Genomic DNA, 27,313 nt, shown 5'->3' on the forward strand with positions numbered 1-27,313 from the left:
TGGGGGCGTTTTCTAGGGGTGGGCAGGGCACAAGAGCACATCAGAGCTACCTTGAGCATCTTCACTGAATGGTTCTCTGGGTAATGGAATTTGTTTCTCCTCCAAAGAATTTGGTTTTGGTTATTCCTTATTTATTGACACTTGGCTCATTGGGTGTGGGGTGGTAGGGAGAGCAAGTTTTCCTATGATGTGCCTTCAAGGTCATCCCCTAGAGACTCCTAGTATTGTCAGGAATCCCCCCAAACTAGAGGTATGCTTCAGAAAGCAGTGTGAACTAATAATAGTTATTCCTCACTCTGCCAAGAAATCCAAATTTAGCCTCAGAACTGCTCAGAAATATAAAAAAGAGGACTGAGGAGTGGAATAGAGGGATGTTACATATGTGTGTTTCTAGAAAAAAAAAAGTGAGTAACTCATCTCCTTTTGAAACTATGTAGTGTTGATTCAAGTTGGTGCCATGATTCAGAAGGCTGTGAAGCCTAATTGAAAGCTATAGACCAGAAATGGCCAAGTAGGTGAGCAAGAATTTTGTTACTAGAAGTAAACAAAACAGGTAGTTTCCTGTTAGCAGCAGGAAATATATATGCTTTATATAAATAATACATATAAATGACTATATTTTTATATAGTTATAAAATGCCTTGTATAAAATAAGTCCTAAGAAAATATCCTAGGCCTTTGATACTATATAAACAGTGAAGTGATTCTATCCTGGGAAGAGAGGCTGGAACTGGGTGATGACTTTACAAACTAGACTGAGGTACTTAAAATGTAAACTTAAGGTCTTATTTTAAAGCATAGTTGCCTAGCTATCCACCAGCCTCTGATAGCATATGTAGTTGCGCCTATCTTTGGCAGAAGATGTACCAGTATCAGCAGTGTAATAATAGAAGTAAACCTCAAGAGCACAGATATTGTAGCTGCCAACCATCAGTGTGTTTCTTGTGGAGAATCAACCAAAACCCAGTTTTGCTTTCGGTCTGTGATTCAGGGTGGTGATGTCATTTTCTTTATAACTGTGTTTATTAGCAAGTAAACTCCCTTTGGCACACAGAACAACCCTAGTGAAATGACTTATGCCTGGCATATGACCAGGGCCCCTTTCTCATAAGGAAAGAGTTGCAGCTGGAAATCAGTCTCTGCACTCATACTAGAATGGAGGTGGCCATCACTTCTCACCTTTCTTCCTATTTCTTTTTAGCGAACTGTGACAGCAGTTCTGGATTGGTCCCTCTTCGTGTAGGGGCTAGTCATCAGAGACCTGCCCAGTCTCAGAGTCAGAGCAACTTGTGTGAGGGATGTCAGGGCACCCTAGAGTGTATTCTGTGAGGCAGGGCCAGAGACAGGAGTGGGTCAGAAGAGGGTGAAAGAGGGGAGTGAATGTAGAATGCTTCAGAATGTGGTTTTTATGACTTCTACTTGATACCACAAGGTAGATAATACCAAGGCCATCTGACCCTCCTCTGACATGTAATGGAAACCAGAGAAAGGGTACAGACTTAACAAACTCAGGCCACTGATTCAAGTGGAACATGATCAAAAGTATATGAAGGAGAATATGAATTCAAGTATTTGTTAGATTTGGCTGAATGGAACTTAGTCACAGAATTTTATATTAAATGTGTACTCTATGTAGCAGGCCGTGTTTTGAGCAAAGTAAATATAACAATTAAAACTGACCAAGTCAACTAAAAGTGATTTTTAACAGGAGATTCAAGAGATTTAAGGCTACTTCCTTTAAATAGTAAGCACCCTAGAGATTTAAAAACAGGATCTGAATGCTCAAAATTTGATTTACCAGCAACATTCCCCAGGAATACATTTGCTCCATACACTGCCTTACTGTAGCCAGTGTATGAAATTATAACCTGCTAGGGACATTTTAGACAACAGTCACAGAACGCTTTAAATTAGAGGCAGCAGGATGTGATATGTCAGTATCACTCATATGTGTCCTGAGGAGTGTTTCCAAGGGCATGTCTGATAACAGCTGAAAAAAGGCACTAACAGATCCACTCTAATCTCCCATCTCTCTTCTGAATTGACTTGGATACCTGACACCCTCATTTTGTAGCATGGTATATTTTATTCGCCAAAAGCAGGACCAGCTCACCTGGATGTTTGGGTTCAGTCTGATACATTTGATGCTCCATGATCAGCCAAGATCTTTTCAGCCTCTAGACAGCTTCTTAAATCATTCTTTTGGTGGTAGAGATTAAACCAGTCCTGCCCCTGCTCAGTGAGTGAGCAGGAAGTGAGGAAGGAGTGGAAAAAGCTGGGCATTGGAGCCAATAGAAACAAAACTGAACTGAATATGAAACTTAACCTGGTTTGGATACTGTGACAGGAAGACTTGTGTTTAGAAGCCACTTTTCTTGTGCTTAAGTTCTTCCAGGATTTGCTTTTCCTAGAGGTTGGTGGCATACTTTGCCACAATACTATTTGAACACAAGTCAATACAAGGAGAGAAGGCCATTGCTGGACAATTTTATGCCACTTAATTTCTTTAGCCACATTTGTGCCCATCTCCCTTTCCTTCTCACTTCAGAAATGACAGGTTTTCTTGAGAGAAGCAATATGCCATTAACAGCAGGAAACTACATCGGATCCATTATGGTGGACAATGAAGACAGTTATTGTGATCTACTGTCTACTAAGCTAATTCCCAATTCCAGCTGTTTCTCTTGGGGAACTGGAACTAGATACTAGGGTTGGGGCCTGTAATACCCTTCTACCCCGACTCACATACACAATTGCTTTCTCTGCAGACTTTGTTGGGGAGGAGGAAAGCGTTTCCAGGATCCTTGTGTGTGAGTGGGGAAGTAAATGATTTGTTACCATGGAATCGAGTTTTTGCATTTATTTGAGAAGTAAGATCAGGACACCAGCTCTATCATGAGCTCATAGATTAGTGCTGGACACAGGGCAGGCCCTAGGGATTCTTTCTAGGAAGACAAAGGGGATTCTGGGTCTATGAAAAAGAAAACCCACCTAATTCTGATTTGGCAGTGGGTTCGTCCCATTGCTTCTACCATTTGCAAGTAAAAATTAGCTCAGAATCAAGGTGGTGGTTGGAATGCAGGGCAGGAGTTGAATGTAGCCCTCTTATCTAAGCACCGTTGAATAATTTCTCTGGAAGTTATGAGTCTGAAGTGAGTTAGCATCAGAGTTTTAGAACTGCAAAGGCCTTCATGATGGTTTTGTGAACACACGCAGTTCTGGTATATGAGGCTACATCTCATCTGTCTACCCACAGGTTTGCTCAGTTCTTGATAGCTCCACTGACCAATACAGGCAAGCCAGCTTTCTCCAGAGGCCCTAAGTGGTCACTAGGGAATGGGAAGGGAACCATATCATGTGGGACATGTGTGTGCCTTTGCTTGGGGAAACTCTTGTCATACTTTTTCCAGCCTGGACATTCTATTATTCTGTCCCTTAACACACTAGAAGAGGGGACTATAACAACTTACTATTCCTAGTACAAAATAAGTGCTGTCCTTGAAAACAGTAGTATAGTCCTTGGTTCTCCCCCTTCTTGTATTATCTTTTGGTGAGGCCAGGAATGGGAGAGATGAGGATGCCCTGAGACTTTGCAGAAGAGGCAGGAGGTGGTGCATGTGGTTACCACCCCCAGGTGTTGCTGCTGCTGTAGGCCCACTGGCACTGACTTGGGAATGCCATCTCCCAGTGAAATTTCCAAGTGTGATTTCAGGCCCCTGGTTGAAATCCAGAGAACAGAGGAGCCGAGCTAGAGCAGTGATATGTTTGGACTTGCTGTCACAGCTGGAATACTTATTCAGGTCTCTTAGTACTGAAGGTCTCAGTGAGCTGCCCCTTTGGCTATTGTACCACTGTTACATTAGTTGTGAGTTCAGTTCTGTTGCTCTAAGTGAAAAACCCAAATTTGGCATGCCATGCCATGCTGTATAAGGCAAAGGACAGTGAAAAGAATGGTGCCTCACATTATTTTCCCTGTTTTTCAGGGGGGAAAAAAAGCCTTGATTTATAGCATTTGCTAATTTCTGTGGTGTAAATACTATCCCCTGTGGCTGATTCAAGCTACCACCATAAGATGCCTAGTTGGGAAGAGATGTGCACAGTTGTGTCAAATGGCTGAGTCATGGCGTACATGTACAGTTTACCTCTTTCCTTGCTTCACTTGCCCTTGGCTTATGTAGTGAGCTACATCTCAGCCTAAGGAGCCATTAAATTGGACTCAGAGAAGGCAGTGGAGTAGATTTGGAGCCCTTTTGGGTCCACCTGAAAAATCATGGTGGTCAGTGGGCAGACATACTTGGAGATGATTCTTGGCTTCCTTACTTAGGTCACAACATGTATACCTCCTCCCAGCAAGCTCCCCCACTCCCAATATTATACGCACCCAAGTGTCCATTCTGACCATGTCAAACATTACCAAAACTCCAATGCCCAGGTCAGATTCTAGCAAAGGGCAAGGGAGCCCAGCGTTTGGTGGCACACCAGGGACAAACTCAAGATACCGTAATACACTGTATTATAGTGTACTTCCTCTCTGGGAGCCAAATCCCTGGATTTAATTCAGTTCTTGACCCTAGACGGACTTGGGTAAGTGATTTCTGTCCGGTTCCTCTGTTTAGATCGGGGAGGCATCATTGGAAAAGTGACCTTGGGAGTTCCTCAGGGACATGGTACCCAGCCCAGTGACTTCCTAAGGCCCGTAGGCCTCTCCAGCCTGAAGTGATTGTGTAGGCTTTTGCCACATAGGTCATTGAGACATGGTTGGGATAAGGAAAGGGGCTACTGGAGGGCAGGCAGAGGGATGTAGGCCTAGCAGGCAAGGCAGGATCTGGTTCCTCCCAAGGTCTGCCAGCACCACAGAGATATGTATGGTGTTTGACAGGTGCTCTCCTGGTCACATATCCAGCTAGACTCCCTTAGCCCTTCCGGGACTCTTTATGCCTCTGCAGGATGGTGGGTTCTTGCCTTTTAAGAGAGCAGTAGTAGTTCTGAAAGCTGAAGCCAAAAAATGGGGCCAGTGGTATAGCCTTGCAGCATTTGTTTAGGGAGAGCCGGGCTTGCCGTGGGATGTTGAGTTAAATCTTTAAGTCTTGGTGTTTACTCTCACCTTCTCTATCTCTTGCAGTAGTATTTTGCCTTTGAGTAACTGTCCCCAGCTCCAGTGCTGCAGGCACATTGTTCCGGGGCCTCTGTGGTGCTCCTGATGCCCCTCACCCACTGTCGAAGATCCCCGGTGGGCGAGGGGGCGGCAGGGATCCTTCTCTCTCAGCTCTAATATATAAGGTAAGGAGGACTCTGGGGCAGAAGTTTTGGAGCAGAGCTTTCTCAGAGTCCACTGCGCTGCTGCTTAAGGGCAATCATCACTTTCCCTAGTCTTCTGACTCTGGCCCAGCCAGTAGGGGAATTGGGAAGGACACTTTCAAGCGAGGCTGCTCTGTGGCTTTGCGGGAATACTAGAAGGATACCAGCACCAAGCAAACATCCTGCCATCTTCTCCGATTGGTGATCTGCATTTAAGTGCTAGTTCAGGATCGAGAATGGGAGGGAGAATGGGGAGTGGGAGGAGTGGGAGGGCTCTTTCTGGGACTACTCTTTCCTTAGTTTCTCTTGAGAAATACCACAGGCCAGGAGGAACGGTTTCCTCATTGTCCTTGCCTCTTGACATCCTGAATTTGGTCTCTCATCAGTTTGGGGAGTGGGGGAAGGTCGTGTGCAAGTGAGCGATAGGGAGAAGGGGCCTTGCATCTCAGTCACCTGTGACCCTGGCAGCACAGGGCCCAGCCCAGAGGCTTTAGAGAACCTTGAGAATCTGCCCCGGGAGTGAGCTGGGCTGCAGCAGCCAGCCCTCTGCTGGCTTTTAATCTCCTCTGATTGAGGCCTAGAGATTGGTTTAGCATGTCCCTAAGACTAGCATTGAAGGGTAGCAGGGTGGCCGAGTTCTGGTCTCTTGAGATTGTGGCCAAGGTCACAATGTGGACCCTACAGTCCACCTGGAAGCAGGCTTTGGGTGATCTGGGCCCCAGACAAGCCCTCACACACATTCTCATTTGCTTCTAATGTTTTTCTTTCGGAGAGGGATGGGAAAGAGCACGGTGTTTGGGGGAGCGGGGACAAGCATGGGCTTTGAGTCGGGGAGACCTGGTCTGAATCTCAACTCTGCCATTTACTAGCCGTGGAGCCTTGGGTCAGTTGCCCAATTGTTCCGGACCCCTAATATCTCAGATTTAAAATGTGAGTATTCACACCTACCTCAGATGCTTATTGTGGTGACTGAAAAATGGGAAGCACCTTGTGCAGTACTTGGCATCTGGTGGACACTTGGCAAATATTTCCTTTCTCATCACACTGGTTTTTTAAGCCAGCATCAGCTGGTCTTAGTGCTCGATGAATGATGGCTCCTTGTAGCCAGCATGCAGCTCTGCATTTTCAGCGTGCCCCCTGTCCCAAGCCACCCTGAGACTGGCACAAGGGGACTGACTCCCAGCACCACTTAGGGAGCTTTTGATGTGACTAGAAGCAGTAGTGACATGGTCCCCTGACCTGATCTCCTCCCAGGACGAGAAGCTCACTGTGACCCAGGACCTCCCTGTGAACGATGGAAAACCTCACATCGTCCACTTCCAGTATGAGGTCACCGAGGTGAAGGTCTCTTCCTGGGATGCAGTCCTGTCCAGCCAGAGCCTGTTTGTAGAAATCCCAGATGGATTATTAGCTGATGGGAGCAAAGAAGGGTAAGGAACAAGGACTGGGGAACAGGAAGGAACAAATGGGGAGGCAGGTCCCATTCCAGAGGACGGCATATGCTTATTGGGGAGAAGCAGAGAGTTTGCCTTCTCCCCTAGCTCTAGGCCTCTCAAGCGGATACCATTTTGTAACAGGTTATTTTTAGCCAGTTCAACAGGCCTGCTCTGGGTTATAATTAAATCAGATCATTATCACATTAACCAAATCCCTGTCATTAATCGCTCCATAGTTCGTTCACTTTTCCCAACAGACATCAAATCCTCCCTGAGCCACCATAGAATGATGCATTTCGAAAGGCCAGGGAGCTCAGATCCAGTGGGATTTCATTGGATTGGGCAAAACCCTCCAAGCAGCCAGGTGTGTGAGAAACGTTCCTGAGGATGGAGTTCTCTTGAGTGACTCCAAACTCTTGAGGAAATCCTTTTCGGCAGTTAGGGCCCAGAGTCGTCCTCAGTGGCAGGTGGCCATTATCAAACTTGGCACCTTTGGAAGGCCCCTGAAAAACTGAGTTCTCTCCCTAGGCCCCATACTATCTTGTGAACTGCATTAGTTAAGTTGATTAATTTCAGAGGAAGAACCCCTATTTCAGGATGAGATAATTCAATAATATTTTTAAAGAGATTGTGGCTTGTCTTTTTTCTGAACTTGGGGCTCCTAGGTTCTTGAAATGGGAACCTCCTCCCTGAGGTTTCTGTTTATAATGTAGCTGTAAGCTTCAGAAAAGCCTTTTTGGAGGGTAGGTAGGTGGGAAGTCTAGAGAGGTGGTAGTGGGCCTGAGTTTTCTTTGCTTCTTGCAGATTGTTAGCACTGCTAGAGTTTGCCGAAGAGAAGATGAAAGTGAACTACGTCTTCATCTGCTTCAGGAAGGGCCGGGAAGACAGAGGTGAGAAGTCAAAGCAGCCTGAGACCTGCTTCCCAGTAAATGGGGGACTGGGGAGGGGAAAGTGAGGCTCCTATTCAGTGAGGTGGGGTCCTTGAGTCTGTTGTATGAACCTGGGCAGTCATATGACGGAGGGTAGTGCCCGAAGGGTCTCTAGTGAAGGCTTAGGGGTTATTTATTCCATTTTTGTTGCGGGTTTTTCCTTGATTTGAGCCTGCCCTTATATTTACCAGATTCCTTTTTAAAACGGTCTCTTCTGCAGCTCCACTCCTGAAGACCTTCAGCTTCTTGGGCTTTGAGATTGTGCGTCCAGGCCATCCCTGTGTCCCCTCTCGGCCAGATGTGATGTTCATGGTTTACCCCCTGGACCAGAACTTGTCCGATGAGGACTAATGGTCATAAAGGATGCTTTGTCCAAGAGCCACAGTGGGGAAAGAGGGGAAGTTAGGCAGCCCTGGGACAGAGGAGGGGGCTCCTTGCTGTCTAGGGAAGGACGCTGAGGGGCTCGGGGTAAGGGTTACCTATTGTGTTCTTGGAGTTGACTCGTTGAAATTGTTTTCCATAAAGAACAGTATAAACATATTATTCACATGTAATCACCAATAGTAAATGAAGATGTTTATGAACTGGCATTAGAAGCTTTTTAAACTGCGCTGTGTGATGTGCTCTATCTAGCCTAGGGGAGGACATTGCCTGGAGGGGGAGGGACTGTCTGGGTCCTGGGCAAGGCCTGGGGGGCTGGTGGGCAGCACTGTCAGGCTCAGGTTCCCTAGCTGTTGGGCTTTCTTTCTTGGTTTTTAAGACTAGTGTATTTTCTTTCCTTGCTTCCTGTCATCCCAGGGGCTCTTGAGTATAGGCTTTTTAGCCCTTGGGCAGTGTCCTTAAGTTTTCTTTTTTGACACTCCACCTAGGCTTCTCTGTGTGCATTTGTGTCTGGCCTGGAGAAAGGTCTGACCCCTCCTTTACAGTTTAGTGTTATTCTGGCATTTGGTTAAGCTGGCTTAATCTGTTTAATGTTAAGTGCTTTTTAAATAGGGGCACTGAAGTTCACTCCCACCACCAGGGCTTTTTTTGGGGGGTGCCTGGGCCTTAAAAAACACTAGCCAAGCTCCAATTCTCAAATCGCGGCCAGGAGCTTTTGCTTCTGGCTGCAGGCCCAGGCCCCAGCTTGTCTCCTTCTTAGGGTCACAACGAGCAGAGAGGAAGAGGAATAGCAACTCAGGGCCTGGGGGCTGTGGGGAAACCTGTTCTTTAGGACTGGATGCCTCTGCCTGGCTGAGTATAGTGCTAACTGCACCCTCCCCCCAGCAGGTTCTGAGTAGTGCCTGAGACCCTGGCTCCACGGGGTGGCACTGGGGCTGAAGTGGCCTGCCCTTTTTTGTTTTCAAGGAACAGCTTGTTCCAAGGAGTAGGAAGGGGGAAAGATCTAGATTGGGTGAGGGGGGCTTGGGGGTGTCAGGGAGGCAAGTGTGTTGTGTTACTGTGTCAATAAACTGATTTAAAGTTAAGGTTGGCCTGTTTTTTATTCCTGTATCTTGACCAGCTTCCTACCACTGACTTTTGAGTCTAGAGCCTAACCTTGTAGGGGTGTGATACATGCTTCTTAGGGAAAAAGCTGTAGTGCAACAGGACAGATAAACTGGCCAAGGTCTCTGGGGCCACATTACACTGCAAAATGTGGGGTTGCTAGGAGTCTGGGAAACACTGCCAGAGCCCTCTAGAGACACAAGTGTGTGCACAGCAGCCTCATCCAGAATAGAGACTATACCGAGGAGTCAAGCTGGTCTTAGTTCGTCCTTTTGCATAGAAGCCTGGGTCCTGAAGCCAGGTGTTGGCTTTTGCATGGAGCCGACATTCTCATTCCTGGAAGTGTCTGAAGGAGGCAGAAAATACCTTCCTTATAGAAATAGAGTAGTATTCTCTTTTTGGAGTCCAGTGCCCTGAGGCATGGCTGCCATTCTCCCTGTACCACCAGCCTGATAGATGAGCTCTCAGTGGCACTGGGGGCTAGAATCCTCTTCACCTATGTTCTCTCTTAATTTCCCAAGGGATTCCTAGCATTTCTTTCCTTTCCCTTTTGTTTTCCCAAGTGAAGTGCTGGTGCCTGTTCTACTTCTTACAGCTTTGGAACTATCTGCTGGAACTATCTGTGGCTGTCTTTACTTTCTCTGAGCCTTTAGCCCATTTTCACATTGTTCTGTGTGAAGCTTGCTTGTGTTTTCACACTGGGCCGAGTCACTGACCTTGGACCCCACCTGGTATTCATTAAAAGAAGTGAGCTCAGCACTGTCACTCCCTCCCCCCCGCCGCCCCCCAATATTAGTAGAAGGTCTGGGCCTAGAGACATTCAACTGAATCAACTGAAAGGCTTGAAGATGTTCTCCATTGAGCAGATGACCCCTAGAGGCAGTGTAATGGCAGTGATTGAAAAATGGTCACTACACTGAGGTTTAGAGCAGATCCATGACAATGGCCAAGTTAATGTAGGCAGTTTAGGATTCAGATGTTAAACCCAAGGAATCTACAAGATGGGGGTGGGTGGGGGGGAGGAGGGGACAGGCGGGGGGTGTTACAGAACCAAGACAAAACTCTGGCCTTTGTTGTCCCCAAAGCTGCTAGCACAGTGGACGGGAAATAGGTCTGAGTTTCTGCTGCCATCTGCTGGTAGATCCTTTTTAATACAGCCAGAGTCAGAAGGGTTGAATTGGAAACCGAGGCACTCAGTTCTAAGATTTCCCTTTAAAAAGAAAAACATTTGCTAGATAATACCACTGACAGGAAAGAAATATGGTATCCAAAAATCTGCACTCCAATTAAAAAAGCGACCTAGAAGGGATATTTTGGGGGGATGATGGAGTGGGAGGAGAGAGATGTGAAAGGCAAACTAAGTCTAAATTTAAGAACAGGGACATTAAAAACTTTATTCAATAAATACAACAAATAATTTAAAAATATACTTCAATTCCAAAGCCAATTAAGAAAAGGAAGTAGAGAGAAAGGGAAAAAAAAGTATGGGAGGAGGAAATCAGGAGAAAGTTCACGAGATGGAATGATAATTTGGTTGGGCTATTTCAAAATGTAACTCTTTGAAATTCTGATCAAATGCTCTTGACCCATAAACCCTTAGCACTTGTTCTGATGGGGAAGCCATAGGAGTCCACCAGCCGGGAATGATTCTGGATCAGAGCACTCTGGAGGCTGGAATCTGGGGTGTTAGTGGGGAGTTTCCCACTTGTTTCTAAAAAACCATTTGTTCTAACTCCCAGGCAGGTTGAAGTAGTGCAAACTCTTAGCTCCCAGCTGCATAGTTTCACAGGTGAGTGTCCAAAGCCAGGGTCTCTGGGAGGTCCCAGGGTAGGTACCCAGGGGTCCAAAGCCACTTCGGTGAATGGGATCTAAGGGGGAAGACAGGAGAGGCCAGGACAGGGTAAAGTTCCTGGGTAAGCCAGTGGCCGAGCCAGAAACACTGCTGGGCAGGAAAGGGCTGCAGGGTAGGTATTCCGGACACTGGATTCAACAGCTTGCCATCAGCCAGGGAAGGTGGAGCTGAGGATGCATAAGGAGCAGGACCAGGAAGATCAGGAAAGCTGAGGGAGAACGGAAAGGTGGGGAGGAAGGAGGAGGCAGCTCAGCAGCAAACTCCAGGAGAAATAACCAGCAGCCCTCACAGATTTGTGATTGTCTCTTAAAAAGATTTATTTTCTCTTCTTGCCCGAATGTACAAAGGCAAAAAGAGTACAGTTCGTATATATATATATATTTATATATATATATATAAAAAAACAAGGAACTTGGTAATGTACACTTTACAGAAGGGAAGAATCAGGAAGACTGAAATTAAATTCAACAGAGCAACGCCAATGGAACAAAAGCTATGAACAGCAACACTGCCCCTCCAGCCCGGGCCTCCAGCTCGCCCCAACCTGCTCCCAATGGGGGGCTGAGCACCAAGGCAAGCGGGTGGGCTGGGGCAGGAGGGGCTGGGGATGGGGCTTGGGAGGGGCTTGACCCAGGAGGGGCCCATAGGAGAGGATCATCAGAAAGCTTCCTGGGATGCCCTAGTAATAAAACAAGTAACAAAGGCCCAGAATTATGGGGCCAACTAGCTGCCCAGTTGAATCTTAGGGGCATCAGAGTAGACACTGGGATGGTGATGGGGTATATGGGATACCTAGTGACGTGGGTGACCTTAAAGCCCATACACAACTCTTAGCCCTTCTGCAGTCTTACCCTCCCATGCCTGAAGCCGAGTCCTCCCACCCCTACCTTGGAGCCTGGAGAGAAGAGATTCAAGAATTATCATTTCGTTTAATGGGGTGTCCTTTTAACCCTTTAGCATGTGGTCCTTTGACCTTGAGATGTGTGCAGAGAGTGAGGTAAGAGAAGGAAATTTCACATATGTACATACACATGAATAGGCAGGGAAAGGGGATGAAGGGAACTGACACACCTTAAGTGAGTAAGAAGCAGATGTGAATCCTGGAGAGTGGCTCTCCAAGCCTTGACTGTCCTACCTGGGGAACGAGGCTCTCTAGCTTCTCTGTGGGGAGCCCGATGAGCGATGTCTAGCATGAAGCCTAGGCAAGGGTGGCTCAGAGAGAGGCTTGGTCTGGTGGTCTGGTCTGGTGGTCTGGTCTGGGCCCTGAGCAGCAAACTTTCCCAGCCTTTGCTGGTGGGGTGGGATGGGAATCCTTGCTGCATGTCTCAACCCTCTGACCAGGTCATGGGTGCCACAAGTACATCCCCGCGTGTATTCCTCCTCCCAATGTAGAGAGGCTTGAGGTGGACAGCAAATCCATTACTGCAGCACTCATCAAAGATGTTTCTTCCACTGCTGCTGCTGCTGCTTTGTGCTATTTCAGGGAGGGAAGATTGGACCTGGCAAGCATCAGGGACCAGGAGGATCAAGGATCAGGAAAAGGCAGCGCCATTTTGCCATTATCACTTTCACCTGCTCTCTGGGCAGCTCGGCTCCTACTCTTCAAAGGGAGACTTGAATAGAAGGGTCCAAAGGCCAAATGTTTTTTTAAGGAAAAAAGAAAAGAAAAAGCTGTTCCCTTCTGCAGAACTCAAGGCTGCCCCATTAATACGGAAGTTCTTCTTCTCTGCGTTATAGAACAAAGTGGAAAGGGCAGAAATGCAGAGCCATGCCTGCCCAATGGGAAAAAATTACTCCAAACGGTTTCTTTACAATATGTACAGAGCACGCTGTAAGCCAGCGCTACAGATACAAAACAACGATATTTAAAAACAAACAGGAACAGAGATGGGCCCTTGGCTCTATCCCTACAGGACTCTGGGAGAGCATAATCACACTGAAATTCAGTCATCCTCTTGGTGGGGGTGACTCAGGTTAGATGGGGTGAAGGCGTCCATACCAACCACTTCCATAGATGAAAGGGACGTCACTGCTTAAAGCAGTGCCCGTTGGGGTACCAGGAGGCAAAGGGAATGATGGGGGAGAGGGAGGCTTCTTGAGGGCCTGCTAAGAGATCTAAAACTGAGTGTTTTGGACGGGCTTAGAACCCAACTTGAACGAAAACAAGAACATGAAACCTAAGGGAAAGGTCTATAGTCAGAGAGGTTCCTCTTGGGCAAATGACCCTAAGCCTCTCTAGAGCAGGGCTCCGGGGATCCTGGAAAGCAGCTTCTGCTGGACATTGTGCTTCCTGCCCTCCACCTCTGTGCCCTGCACCATCAGAGCCAAGTCCTTGGTCTTGATGGTCACTCTTGGCACTCTGGTCACAAATACTCCTCTTTAGCCTAAGCTGGTGTCTGTTAGTCTTTCTCTCTCTCTCATTCTAGAGGTCAAGGAAAGATAGGAGAGGAGAACAGAGAGAACAAAAGGGATGATACCTCAAAAGCAAAGTAAGAGTTAAAGCTCCCCACACCGTGGGGAAGAAGTGACTCCAATAAAGCTAGCAACCCACTGTCCCTTTCCCAGTAGAGAGCATAGCGCCTGGACTGGGAGACTGCATTTCTAAGGAGAACAGAGAAACGTCTGCTGCCTCAAAGCAGAGCTCTACTGAGTACACTCTGTGGCTCTGAGGAGTAATGGCTTGGATGTGTCATCCCAGGGCCTAAGGAACATGTAACTTCCCATGGTCAGTGGCCCCTAAAACAAAAAATGTGTTACAAAGAAACACGGCTTGTATTGGCACACACGGGGTTATAGACTGAGATATAGAAAATCATGTACTTGTATACAGAGGAATTGGGCTGTATATATTTGTGGCCCTAGATGAGGAGGACACTTAGATGGCTGAATGGACAGGACATCTCTAAGAACTGCTGGGTGCTCCAAGGGCCTGCCTCCTGGGCTTCACCCTCAGGTGACCTGACAGGCTCTGAATTCCCGATGCCGGGGAATACTATTTTACCTGCCCGAGTCTTAAGAGCCAAGCAGTGGAAAAGAAGAGGAGAGATCAGCATGGGGATGCCCCTGGGAAAGGCACCAAGGGGTCAGGAGGGAAGAGAGAAAAGGGCAAGGGGCTGGGGACTAAGAAGCAGCAGGACTTAGCTGGGGGGGTGGAGGGGCGGGGGGCGGGGGAATGCAGGTTCTATTTCACAGACTCCATTCATGCTCCAGCTCCAGCCTACTCCCAGTCTTCCTGGGGAGCCCTGTGCTGGTGTGGGGACCCCTGGCCCTCTGCCTGACAGGTAGCCCAAGGCCATGGTAGGGCAAACACCTCGGTCTTCCTTTCCAGGTTGGGCTCTGAGCATTTGTATGTGCTCATGTGAGAGGGGAGAAGTCTTCACGTTTGAAAACCTCGTTTTCACAATTACAGAGAAAACAGCCCCCAATAACTTTCCTGAGATTCTAATTCCTCCACGTGCTGCCGGTTCCCAGGGCCCAAACCACTGGGGAGATGCAGGATCTGGTGATGGTGGTAATGACGATGAGAGGGGTATGGCTGCTGTGCTGTCTTCAGACCTTACCCAGTGTTTGGGGGTCCCTCCCTGGGGGGTACTCCTCTGGCAGCTGGCCAGGGGTTTGGGGAACAGAGCAGTGACTTCTCTGGGCCGAGGCCACGTTCCCCGGGCTGCTCCCTGTGCCTTCATCTCCACAGAGGCCACAACAGTCACAATTGTGGCCGAGAGAATAAATATTTTTGCTAAGTACCAGCTCTCCAGCTCCTGAGGAAGAGGGAGGGTCAGGGAGTCCGGGGGTCTGGTGGAGGCGAGATAGCCAAGGGTCTGCCTTCGGTCATGTTGGGAACACGGCAAACAAGATGATCAACACCATTTAACTGATGTCTAAATGGCACCTCCAGCACCTCCTTGGGTGAGCCAGTCCGGGCCCGTGAGGCTGACTTTATCCGGGCACTTGGTGTTCTGTAAGGGAAACATTGACAGATAACCTCAGCCTGCCCGCATGACAACCACAAGGTGGTGCTCCAACAAAATGAATGGCAGGGGAGGCTGGTCTTGGTCTCCATAGGGGACATATCTGAACTCCTCTCAGATGCAACGGCTTCATGAAAGGCTTGCACAGAGGCTTGGTCAGGGTTCCACCATTTCCAGATCGCTGACCCCACACAGCTATCCCTCATCTAAGCTCCACAGGGACTCTGTGATCCAGGTACCAACTATCCCTGCTCTACGTGCTGCCCCAAACTGAAAAGTTACTCACCATTCTCACCTCCGGGGGGGTGGGTAGAGTGAGGGAGTTGAGCCTTGCTGGCTGGCAACAATGGCGGTAGAAGAAAGCCCTGAGTGAGTAGAAGGGCGTGTTAGTGCAACGTTCCTAGACCCCTCCGATTTAAGCACTTTCTTTTTACCAGCAGGGTGGGGATTGGGAGGAATTCCTCCTTAAATTCTCAGCTCCACCGAGTTTTGGGGTGCTGACAAAAACTTCTACTTGGCCAGATATAGTTGCTGGGGATAAACAGTTAAGGCTCCATTTTTTTTCAGTTGCCTGCTTCTCTTTGGCTGTGGGAACACCTGCTCCTTATTCTTCTGAATATCAAAGCCAATTTTCTAGAGGAGTTTGAGAGTCCCCAAGCTCCAAGGGAGGAAATAAATGTCATATGCTTTAATGATGGTCTGCAGGAGGTTAGGATTCTGACAGATTTGAAGCTCAAAAAAAAAAAAAAAAAATCTTGCCGTGGTGGGGTTGGGGGCCCTTGCTGTGGGCAACACTACTAGGATGGAGTTAAAAAGATAGGCAGTGGGGAAATGAGGCTTACCTGCTGCATAGGGTAAGTTGTACTGTGCTGGGAGCAATGAGTACCCCAAGTGGTGGTGGTGGTGGTGTGTGGACATCAGGCGCTGGGAAGGGGAGGTGCGGGGCCGGTCTACACTCCTTTCACCGCTGCCTGCTCCCCCAACGCTGCTGCAGCTGCCACCACCCCCGACCACCCCACAGCCTCCCCGATCTCTCTCCTGAGAAGCTTTATCACTTATCTGGAAGGGAAAGCAGAGACAAAAGCACTATTGTGAGACACACACACGACAGCAAGATGCCCAGAGTCCACATCAGGACTCCTTAAACAGGGAGGACACCTAAGAATCAAGGAGGGCTTGGAGAAGCCAAGTCAAGTCAGCCAGACCACACTGTGGTTAGGACCTGAACTTGCTCGCCTTCTCTCAGATGCTGATTCTGGCCCTCTTGGTTTTTGGTAACATCCAGTGTCACTGAACTTCCCTTACCGTGGGAGATTTGCTCTTGTAGTGACTGGCATGCTGCTGCAAGATGTCCAGGGCTTTGGACTCTGAGCTGGACTTACAACCGACACTGGGGCTGGCTCGTGCCTTGTCGGCATCTTCACCCCCTGAGACCTTGCTGCCATATGGGGAGAAAGAGTAGCTGGAAGGTAGGTAGGAACCTGGGGAGAAATATAACAGTTAACGAGATGGGAAAGGTAGAAGTAATTCTGCTCTAGTGAGCCTGGCTAAGCAGGCATCAGATTCCCTAGGCACAGGATGAGATATTTTCTACCACTGTCTTCAGGCTGAGACTCTTAGTTTGTCCTTTCTTTACTGAGCTCTAGAGGCAAAGCTAGCTCAGGGATATTGGGAACATGGCCCCCAGTTTCTGGGGGATCAACTTCCCTAGAGCCCTAGTCTCAGAGATTTATCTTAGGGTGATGATATAATAAAGTGGAGACATCATAGGATTTTGAGGCCTATGGCCTTGGGCTCAAATCCTACTTCTGAGACTTAGCAGCTGGGTAACCTTGAACAAATTAACCACCTTTTTGAGCTTCAGTTTCTTCACCATCAAAAGAAGATACCAGTACTTATTTCATAAGGTGGTGGGAGGATTAGATAAGATAATGTACACAAATCACTCAGCATAGTGCTCGACCCTGAGCAGGCACTTGTCAAATGGAACTGATTTTTATATAGATGAATAGGGGTAGAAAGGAATACCACAGGGTAAGACAATTTCCTATCCATCTGAAAAGCTTACTTGTCCTATTTAGAGTTTGCCTTAGAATGATCCTCCAAAATCTAACAACTATTTAGGTTGCTCTCCTGTTGGGTGGTAGGAGGTTTAAGGAGTGAAAGAAGTTCTCTTCTACCCCAGAAGAACCCCACATGGCTCTTCAGGCAACAGAAATCAGTGAGTAGAGTTGAATAAGAGCATTTTCTTCTAATGAGTTAAAAAAACACAAAGTCCTACTTTGTGCCCCCCTCCACAAGAACTCATGGATGGTAGTGTAAAGCAGGGGTCCCCAACCTCTGAGCCGTGGACTGGTACCAGTCCGTGGCCTGTCAGGAACTGGGCCGCACAGTAGGAAGTGAGTGAGCGAAGCTTCATCTGTATTTGCAGCCGCTCCCCAGCGCTACCATCACTGCCTCAGCTCCACCTCAGATCATCAGGCATTAGATTCTCATAGGAGCACCAGTCCCTGGTGCCAAAATGGTTGGGGATCGCTGGTAAAGAGCTTATCTTTCCCAAGCCGAACATTTATTTTCTAATTAGATTTCCCCCGGTCTGACTTCAACCGGCCTTCTAACCATATAGCTGAACATGATCTTGCAAATGAACACATGCATTGTCCTGGTTGGACTGTTATTTGTTCCATGTGTCTCTCCCACTATAATTAAGTGGCAAGCTCCTTGAGGGGAGGGAACCAGTCTTCTTCATTTTTTTTGGTATTCTGCACAGTGCCTAGCACCTTGCAACATGCAGAATATGTGTTTTAAAAATCCCAGCTGAGGGAAGACGGCCGCGGTGGGGAGGGGGCTTTACCTTTAGTTATCCATGAAAAGTGACTGAGAGGCAACCCTCCAGCTGGGGCAAGGGAGACAGGTGGTCCCACAGACTGTAATGAGGGGTCATTCAAGAAGCTTGAGTGGCCACTTCACAGAATGTCACATTCAAAGAAGAGCCGCCAACTACCTGAGCCTCAGTAAGCCTTAGGGCTGAGCAAGAAAGCTGTGCTTTTGCAATCTCTGCTTCATTTCCCTTCCTGGTTAATGGAACACCGGCTGGAAGGAGGGTGCTGTACCTGGGTAGTTCTGCATCATCACAGCAGGCATGCCCCGGTAGCTGGGGTGGTTGGGGTCATAGGATTGGCTGTAGGAGTAGCCGTGCATGTAGGGGATATAGGACTGGTGCTGAGTGAGTGGGGAGGACACAGGCACATGGACACTTGGTCGGGGCTCCTTGCTCCCAAGGCGGGATTCCTCGGATGTGGGCAGCTTGCAGTCACTTGTGCTTTCCTTCCCATCCTCCTTGGGGACAGAGTCCTTACTCCGACTCCTTTCCTCCTTCAATTTGCGGTCTCGCTCCTCTTTCCACCGCTCATCCTCTGACTTGATGTCTGAGTACTTGGCAGGATAAACATATGTCCACATCCGGGGCTCTGCTTCCTGCAACGATCACAGAATGAGCACCGAGCGCTGTACAGATGACAGAAATAGAAAATGCAAGCCCAAAGTCCCAGCAGAAACACCAGAGCAGATAATACCAGACACTTGGGGCAGAGTGTGATCAGTGGCCTCTACTGATCTTCGTTCACAATGAACTGTGGTCCCTCCTGCTTAAAAAGCCTGTCCCCTCCCTGCACAAAAGGAAACAAGATGTGGGGAAAGAAAGGGAAAACCCATCAGTGGGTCTTCTCTAGGAGAGAATAAGCATTCTGGTGAAATGACTCCTTGAATAGAAGAAGCGGCTCCCTTTCCAGAGATATCTAGGTTGTTTCAATTCTTTAGAGCAAGCTCAGGAGTAGAAGGTCTAACTGTGGCACCAAGAAGAAAGAGAAGACTTTCTAAGGCTCTTGAGCAGAGCAAGATGTGAGACCAAGTTCTTAGTTCTAACTCTACCTATAAAATCTTCTTGGCCTACTCTGAAAAATGGAGAGATCCCCATTAAGTCATTCCATAGGAGCCGAACAGCGGAAGAAACACTGGACCGGGAGGAATCGAGATACCTGGGCTCCAGTTCTGGCTCTGCTAGCGAAGTCTCAACCCTAGACGAATCAAGCTAACTCACCCGGGCCTCTCTTGTCAAATGAGAAAAACACCTTTCACTGATGTAAAAGTGCTTTTTAAAAAACAATAAAATGATTTACAAAAATAAAGAATCCCTAAAATTATAGATTGCTCCTGTATCCTATATTCTGAATACAGATTACTCTGTATTCTGTTGACTCTCTACATCAGGTCAACCCTGATTTGTAAGGAAGAGAGAAGACTATCAAACAGTACTTCTATTTCCTCCCAGAACACTTACCTGTCGGTACCAGAGTATTGGATCCACCTCTGCCTGTCGGCCACACTCAGCACCTGACTTAGCTTCAGAAGCCTCCTTGCCTAGGTGGCTGGCCTCACTCAGCTTCACTTTAAGTGCTTCTGGGCCCTGGCTGGGGAGTTTGGAAGAGTCATCTAACTTGGGAATAATGACTGATTTGGCAGGGTCGGCCCCTGGCTCCTTAGCCTTGCCGGGTCCTGACTTCACCAGATCTGTTAGGCTGGGGGCCTTGGTGAGAGTGGGTGGAATCGACGGCTTTTGCTTCCATTCTTCCTTGAGTGCTGCCTCCCGTTCCTTCAGGCTCAACTCTTTCTTGTCCAGTCCCCGCTGCTGCTGCTCCAAGCTCTGCCGTTTCTGCTGCTCCTCATACTGCTGCCGATAAGCCGTGTTAGTGCTCAGGAGGTGGGTGTGGTAGCTCTGGTCACTGTAGCCATAGGGGGGTACGTAGGCATACTGGTTGTAGTACAGGGACTGCATGTACATGTTGGGACGCTGCTGGATGACGGAGGGCTGCTGACTGGAACTGCTCAGCTCCGGCTTCTTTTCCTCACAGACATCGTTCTTCACTTTCCCCTCTATGCTCTCAGGCTCCTCATCCTTTTTCGTCTTCAGGGCCTGGCTTTCCACTCCTGCCTGGCTGCTGGGGTTCAGAGCCCCTGGGCTGGACTGTGCGTAACTTGGAGAGTAGTAACTCTCGAAGCCTTGGTAATATGGTGAATCTTTGCTCTGTGGCTGAGGGGGGAAAAGAGTTTTCTTAGCCCCTTCCTTAACCAACTGTTCGGGGTCTTTTGATTTGACACTGTCCACTTTGCCCTCCCCGTCCTCCCCAGCATCAGAGATGTCAGAGTAGGCAGGGCTGTTGGTTTTGACTGAGCTGGCTTCAGCTCCATTCTGGGTCACTACATGTAAGGGAGTCATGGGCTGGGTAGGGGTAGTGCTATCTAGGCGGCTACTGCCTCCGATGGAAGGGCTGGGGGCATTGTCCGTGAAGCTGTAGATCTTGTCAGCTTCAGCCTTTATGCTAGCCAATCGGCTTTGGTGGGGGTCTGATGAGCCATTTAGGAGCCCCTCCATTTTCATCCCATCTCCTGATGATTCCCTGAATGGGCTTTTGCCTTCTTCTGCTCGACACACCTTACCAGGGGTCAGAGGACTTTCGAGTTCCTTTGAAGACTCCTTCTTTTTTTTGTCTTTCTTTTTCTTGTCCTTGGCTGGAGTCAAGGCAGGGTTGACTGTGAAAGGTTCTCCCATCACAGTGGGCTTGGGCTGAATGGGCTTCAGTTGGGGGCTGTTGGGCATGGCTTGGACCACTGTGGTGGTCAGGCCTGAGGAGGAGCCTGGGCTGGCTGCTGTGAAGGTGGCTGTCTGGAAGGTGTAGATCTGCTGTGGGGGGATGGCAGGGGCAATGGGCCTGGCTGACTTTAAACTCTTGGAAGGAATCTTTTCAGGTTTCAAATTAGAGGGTTTCTTACATTTTTCTTTTTCCATACACTTCCTTTCCAAAGAATCAAAGGCATCATTGCTTGTTTCATCCATTACTGAGGGTCCATCATCAGAGCCATCGTTGGATAAGGCTCCGAGGTCTGTGTCCCCTTCCCCACTCAACTTCTTCTTACAGAGGCCTTTTGTGCTGAATTTGCTTGAAGGAGAAGGGCTATGGGGCTCTACGAGCCGAACTTTGGGGGTAGCTGAGCGGGCAGGGGACAAGGGACCTTTTTGTGAGACAGGTGCACCATTGCAGCTCCCAAGGTCTGCATGGAGGGTGGGCTCCTCTCCATACTCACTGTCTCCATCTGCTTCTGGCTTGCTGTCATCATCTGTGTGGGCATGAGCTTGGTGATACTTAAGTCCATTTATGTGCTTGTACTTTTTGTTGCAGTTTGGGTGGGGACAGTCAATCAAGACTGGGGAGGGACAATTTCTGTCTAGAACAGTGGGTTCCACCTTGGTCCCAGGGAGGGGGCCAGTGGCTGAGCCCATGGAATTCGTACGAACACGTTTGCTCCCTTTGGAGTCCTCTGAGCTAGAATTCAGTTCCATGTCTGAAAGGGGTTTGTTTTTCCGCTTATTTGCTGAGGAAGGGCTGGCCTTGACGTCCTCAGAGGTGCTACTGGCAGGTGGGCGATGCTCTGAAGAATTTTGGCTGCCCCGACGGCCTTTGCTATTGGCTCCTGCTCGGGTTTTGCTGCTGCTGCTGGTCCCTTTGCTGTCAGAGGCTGTGGCTGTCTCATTGACAGGTGTGTTACTGTTGGGACGCATGCGTTTGCCTCTGCCCCGACCGTTTCGCATTTCCAAGTCACTGGTTGGGGAGTCACAGAACCTTGGCAAAGGACAAACACAACAGGATATTATTTTTTTTTAAAAAAAATCTTCAAACCAGTTTAGCTGCAGTCTCCAGAAGAACTGTCCAGATGGTAACTGTTATTTTCGCTGAATATAATTTGTTAAAAGAACTTCTGAAAGTGTGGGAACTGTATTAAGTGGTGAGCTCCTAGGATGTTAACTGCGCACTAGCTGTAAATTATTCCCCAAATTTTGGGTTCCCCAAATCTTGGCTAACTGGAACCTAAGATTAGGAATAAGCTGTAAGGTACCATTCACTGAAATATCCATCTTAAGATCAAACTGCAATTTGAAAATACCCTTGTGAAATCCACATATAAACTCTAGTGGAGTTTATAAAACTGAAATGTTCTTGAGTTTAAAATTCTGAGAGATAACTATCATCAAAAAAAATATCATCAATGAATGTTTGTTCACCCATAGGCAGATGCTATGGCCTTAGTCTCAAGGTGACTACAGCTAGCAATCAGAATTCAGTAATTCCAAAGGCTTAATAGGGTCTTCTCTCCATTTCTACCTAACCTATCAATGCCTAATTCATTTATTCTCCTTGAATACTAGATGAATATAGTATCTTCCCTTGTCTCTATATTATTATGTCCTTTAAAAGTTGGGTGTCTTTTAAAAGCTATCCAGCTTTAGCAGGATAAAGGTATAAGGGATCACTGATTAGGGTGGTTCAGACTAACACAAACTAAAAAGCTGTAGAGTGCTTACCTGGGTGGTGCCCAATCATGCCGTGTGCAGTCAAGAAGTGTACCTACGTATGTCTTGTTCCTCCATGTTACATTCACTACCAACATCCCTGGAAGATAAGAAGACTCAGATATAAACAAGAGAAATACTTTTGGCCACTAAGAAATGTACTTCCTATTTGAGTAGCATTTTGGTTCCTGTAGGAGGGTTTAGGGGATGTTTTGGGTCCCGATGGGATAAACAGGATTGGGCTAATAGTTCTGTGGGAACTGCCTAGGACACTACTAGGGCCCCTTAGAATGGGCAATAGTTAAAAAGATTTCATGGTCTAATTAAGGCACATTTTCATAACTTAAACGTTATGCAGTATTTCAAACATACTAAAAAAATACAAAGAATAACCTAACAAAACTCAGGTACCCACCACCAAGCTCAATGATTTATAAGATTTTGTGCCATTTTTTGGTGTAAAGTCTAAGAACTCTTTGCCCACTGAAGATTTTCTTCTAGGTTTTTTCCTAAAAGTTTTATTACAGTTTTCTGTTTAAGTCCTTGATCCATTTGGAGTCAATTTTTATATGAGATTTTTTTTTTTTTAAACTATGATGCCCATTTGTTCCAATACTACTTGTTGAAAATGCTATCTTTCATCCCAAGAATCGCTTTTGCACCTTTGTCAAAATCAGTTGCGTGTATTTGTGTGTCTACTTCTGAGTTCTCGGTTCTGTTCCATTGTTCTGGGTGTTTATCTCTCTGCTAATATCACAGTCTCATTGATTAATGTGGCTATATAATAATAAGTCTTGAAATCAGGTAGTCTGATTTCTTCCATTTTATTCTTCTTTTCAAAACTGTTTTAGTTATTTTAGTTCCTTTGGCCTCTCTGTATAAATTTTATAATATTATTTATATCTACAAAATATCTTCCTGGAATTTTGGAAAAATTGACAACTTTACTATATGTTTCCCATTTATTTAGATCTTTGATTTCTTTTATCTGGATTGTGTAGTTCCAGGATACAAATCTTATTGATGTTTTGCTAAATATATACCCAAGTATTTCATTCTTTTGAGCTATTGTAAATTATATTTTTAATTTCAGTGCCTATGTGTTCATTGCTAGCATATAGTAGATATTCAATTGATTTTTGTATGCTTATCTTGTATTCTACGACCTAGCTAACACACTTATTAGTTCTAGGAGTTTTTTGCATATTTACTGAGATTTTCTGTGTAGACAATCATGTAATGTGCAAATAAGTATAGTTGTATTTCTTCCTTTCTGATCTGTATGCCTTTTATTTCCTTTTCTTGCTTTATTGCGCTAGCTAGAACTTCTAGCACTATGCTGAATAAGAGTAGCAACAGCAGACATCCTTGCTTTGTTCCTACTCTTAGTGGGGGAACAGTCAGTCTTTCATCATTAAGTATAACATTCAGCTCCAAGTCTGGGATATATGAAGCAAACTCAAGGAACTCACTACCATATCATTCCTTAGGTCTTGAGGTCCCTAGCTGGTCTGCTTTTTTTTTTGGTCTGCTTTCTCTTCTTTACCTTTTGAGCTATTGACAATGTTTTTAGTTGTATTTAGTGTGAGAAATAGGGAAAAGTATGTCTACTTCATCTTCCCCAAAGTGGAAGTCATGGTTAATTTTACTGGTTATCTTTCTTAGCCTTAGATTTCTATTAGATAAAATTTTGGTTTGCAGGCTCTTTTTGAGTAGGATGTTGTTGTTACTAATTTCCCCCTTTCTCTGTTTTATAGTTTGTAATTTCTTCTATCTAGTCCCCTAAGGACCTAGTCTGAACAGGTCTTCTAATAGCCTGTGCCATTAGAAGAAATTTAGGGTATCATAGTTCTAATCTTTAAGCCAGCAGGCGGCTTGACATACTTCTTCACAACTCCTTAGGTTTCCCTCCTCCCAGCTCAATTAAGTTTTTAAAACCTCTTTTCATGAGGCTGGTTGGAGGTTGGCATCTCACTCCCCTGGCCTCAAATTCTACCTCTTTAGGGGGTATTTTCAGTACCTAATTACTGCTTAGGAACTCATTTCTCAGGCACCATTCTCTGTTCCAGAATCTGGAGGCCAAGAGGCCCACAGCTTCAGTCTTAGTGATTTGTATGTCTTCTATATTTGGTCCATGGAGATGGTTATTTTGTTTTTGAGCCCAAATATGTTCTTTGATTTTCACTTTATATATTTTACTTCCTACTATGTGTTTGGAACAGAAGGGATGTGTCAAAAGTTTGAATAGAGTAAGTCATTTTGACTGGAGGTCCCAAGGCACATTTTCTATGTAATGTATCTAGAGAATAAGTCTGAGGACTCTAGAATTAGCCTTTTATTTGTCTTGGCCACATACAAATCAGCACTCTAGGCTCACGGCCTACCTGTAGTAACTCACCTATATTCATTTTCTTCTTTGATGAAGAATGCTTTCTAAAGATCACTGGACTTGGAGTTAGAAAACCTTAGTCCAAATTCTCACTCTGTTACAGTGTCACTTTGGACAAGTCACTTAACTTCTATGAATCTCAGATTTGTAATTAATACCATAGGATTAAGAGAGAAACAAATTTTAAGATTATTAGATAATTAACATATAGTACCCATAGTAGGCTTTCAATATGACAATACAAAGAGAATGCTTAGACAGAACCATGGAGTATCAGGACTTGAGCCCTGAACTCTTGGGCATGCCTTTAAATAAGATCTTATTTAGCCTCTGCTCTCTTTGGAGTCAGATTTTAGGATGCTTTATCATAAAACCAGATAAGACAAGGGAGCTGCTGGGAAAATAAAAAAGGATGATCCTACCAGGAAGTCTCAATTTAATGAAATTAGGGCAGGAAAGAACTTTGGTTTAGTCAGTTGGATTCTAATTCAAACATTTATTGAACACTTATTATGTGCCAGGTATTTTCATACTCATTATCTTATTGAATATTTACAGCCTTAAATCACTTTTTGAACAAAGCAGGCCATAAAGAGAAAGCACAGTCATCCTAACAATCCTCATATATAGGGATTGTTAAAGCTATTTTGCAAATAAGGAAATGAAAACCCACAAAGGTTAAGTACTTTACAAAAGGTCTCATTATTTATTAGTCGTCAGATCTTTAAGGAATTACACAGCTATCTCTAGTGGATTCTGATTCTTTTTACACAATTTCCTTAAAATGTCCCTTTATCTTCATCTTAGAAAAAAAAATAATACAGACTTGCGGGGGGGGGGGGGGGGGGGGGGGGGGGGGGGGGGAAGGGGTGGCACAGTGAACAGAGATCCAGAGGGGAAAAGCACAGGATTCCTATCCCTTTCTAGGGCTCTGGCATCTTAAGGGAAATGGTAAACCTAAGAAAGCAATTAGGCTAAGTTTTCTGTGGCTATTAGCGAAGTGAATTCAAATGGATGTCTCCTACCAGTGATGGCCCGTTCTGATTACTGCATAACCAATTTGAACAGGAACAGAGTCCATTTACTTCTAGACAAGTTAAGACATAGAGATAGGCACCTCATTAATAAGAGCAGATGAGCAGAGCTGTATATAGAGAGCAGGCATATAATTAGAAGACAAATGTTAGTCCTACTCTTGAAACAGCTGGGCAGGAACACATTTATAAATCTGTCTTCTTCCTCTGGTATAATCTGCAGACCTTAGCAATAACGAATGAGCTCAAAAGAAGACAGGTCAGACAGAGTGCTGGAAATGGGAGAGGGGAAGAGAAAAAATTTTATATGGAAAAACAAAATGGAGGCTTGTTTAAATGTCAAAGCAAACACATTTTTCTTAAGTGTAACTCTTCTTCCTACAAGGTTCCCAGTTCAGATGGCTGGGAGAATAAGAGGAAAGGAAGGAAAAAGCAGAAAATAACACTTAACAGATCTAGTTTCTCTATTAGGGGCTAGCTTTAGGGCAGAAAGTAGGTTGAAGAGAAAGAGAAAAATTGGTTTTCATTTTAGAAAGCTTCCTATTTTGAAAAAGTGTTCACATAATATGGAAAGGCTTGTCTTGTTTGAAGACAATAATAATAATGCTAAAAATAGTAGTAATAAAAGTGCTTTGTGTTTCTCCAGGTGGTTAGCTTCATATTTACCAAGAGTCTTACAGACATAATCTCATTAAACATTAAGTTTTAGAGTACTGGGTACACCCTCCCTCCTTAAAAGTAATGAACACTGGAGCAAAGTAAAAGAGAAATGACTTAGGTATAAAGCAACAGTCAAGTTCCCCCAGGTCTCAGGAAAGTACAAGGTTGAGACAAAACCTAATCTCAAAACAGCACTGCTTTGCTTCAGTGGACAATTCGAAACCTCAAAACAGTTGTATATTCAAGACTGATCCAAGCAAGATAGTGGAAAGAGTAAATTTTATACCCAGGCCCTCATTTTTACCATTTCTGTTAGCACATACTTTCTCTCAGGGATTTGGTACGCTCATGCTCCTTGAAACACTTCTTTCTCTTGGCCTCCAGGACAAGAACACCATGCTCTTCTGGATTTCCTCTTATCTCTCTGGTCATTCCTCAGTCTTTTGCTTCTTCATGTCTAAGTGATGACTCTTGAACTTATATCTTCAGCCCCAACCTTTCCTTTGAACTTCAGATTCATATATCTAATTTCAAATTTGACATTTCCATCTGATGTCCAAATAGAGATCTCAAACTTAACGTAATCCAAACTGAGCTCTCCCCTTGAGCTTCCCCTGACTTTCCAACCCCTACAACAACTGGCTCTGAGTTTTCCCTATGTCAGGTAATGGCATCTCCATCCTTTCAGGTGCTCGGGTCAAAAACGAGAGTTTTACTTGACTTCTCTTACTCTCAAGCCGCACATCTGACAGTCAGAAAATCTTGTTGGCGCAATCTTCAAAATATATCCAGATTTTTACCATGTCTCACTACTTCCACTTCTCCAGCCCCAAGAATTCCTTAAATTATTGCAACGG

The 27,313-nt window shown here is 46.0% G+C and overlaps 2 protein-coding genes across 2 annotated transcripts in view; one reads left to right on the forward strand and one right to left on the reverse strand.

Moving 5' to 3' along the window:
- The first annotated feature begins 4,120 nt into the window (after positions 1-4,120).
- On the forward strand, positions 4,121-8,273 carry OAZ2 (ornithine decarboxylase antizyme 2). The gene is given in 6 exon segments (XM_023532578.1): positions 4,121-4,131; positions 5,123-5,198; positions 5,200-5,280; positions 6,553-6,728; positions 7,539-7,624; positions 7,884-8,273. Coding segments are annotated over 6 exon segments (561 nt in total). The 3' UTR covers positions 8,015-8,273.
- Positions 8,274-10,516: 2,243 nt separating this feature from the next.
- Positions 10,517-27,313, reverse strand: part of ZNF609 (zinc finger protein 609) — a 173,374-nt gene continuing 156,577 nt past the window's right edge. Inside the window, exons 4-10 of the mRNA XM_011363341.2 lie at positions 22,386-22,473; positions 19,308-21,645; positions 18,082-18,445; positions 16,274-16,449; positions 15,811-16,027; positions 15,255-15,333; positions 10,517-14,956 (exon numbers count right to left, since the gene is read on the reverse strand). Of these exons, the coding sequence (XP_011361643.1) occupies positions 15,260-15,333; positions 15,811-16,027; positions 16,274-16,449; positions 18,082-18,445; positions 19,308-21,645; positions 22,386-22,473 (3,257 nt within the window). The 3' untranslated portion in view covers positions 10,517-14,956; positions 15,255-15,259. The remainder of the gene's footprint in view (positions 14,957-15,254; positions 15,334-15,810; positions 16,028-16,273; positions 16,450-18,081; positions 18,446-19,307; positions 21,646-22,385; positions 22,474-27,313) is intronic.

Source organism: Pteropus vampyrus, unplaced genomic scaffold (assembly GCF_000151845.1).
Source record: "Pteropus vampyrus isolate Shadow unplaced genomic scaffold, Pvam_2.0 Scaffold85, whole genome shotgun sequence".
Lineage (NCBI taxonomy): Eukaryota > Metazoa > Chordata > Mammalia > Chiroptera > Pteropodidae > Pteropus > Pteropus vampyrus.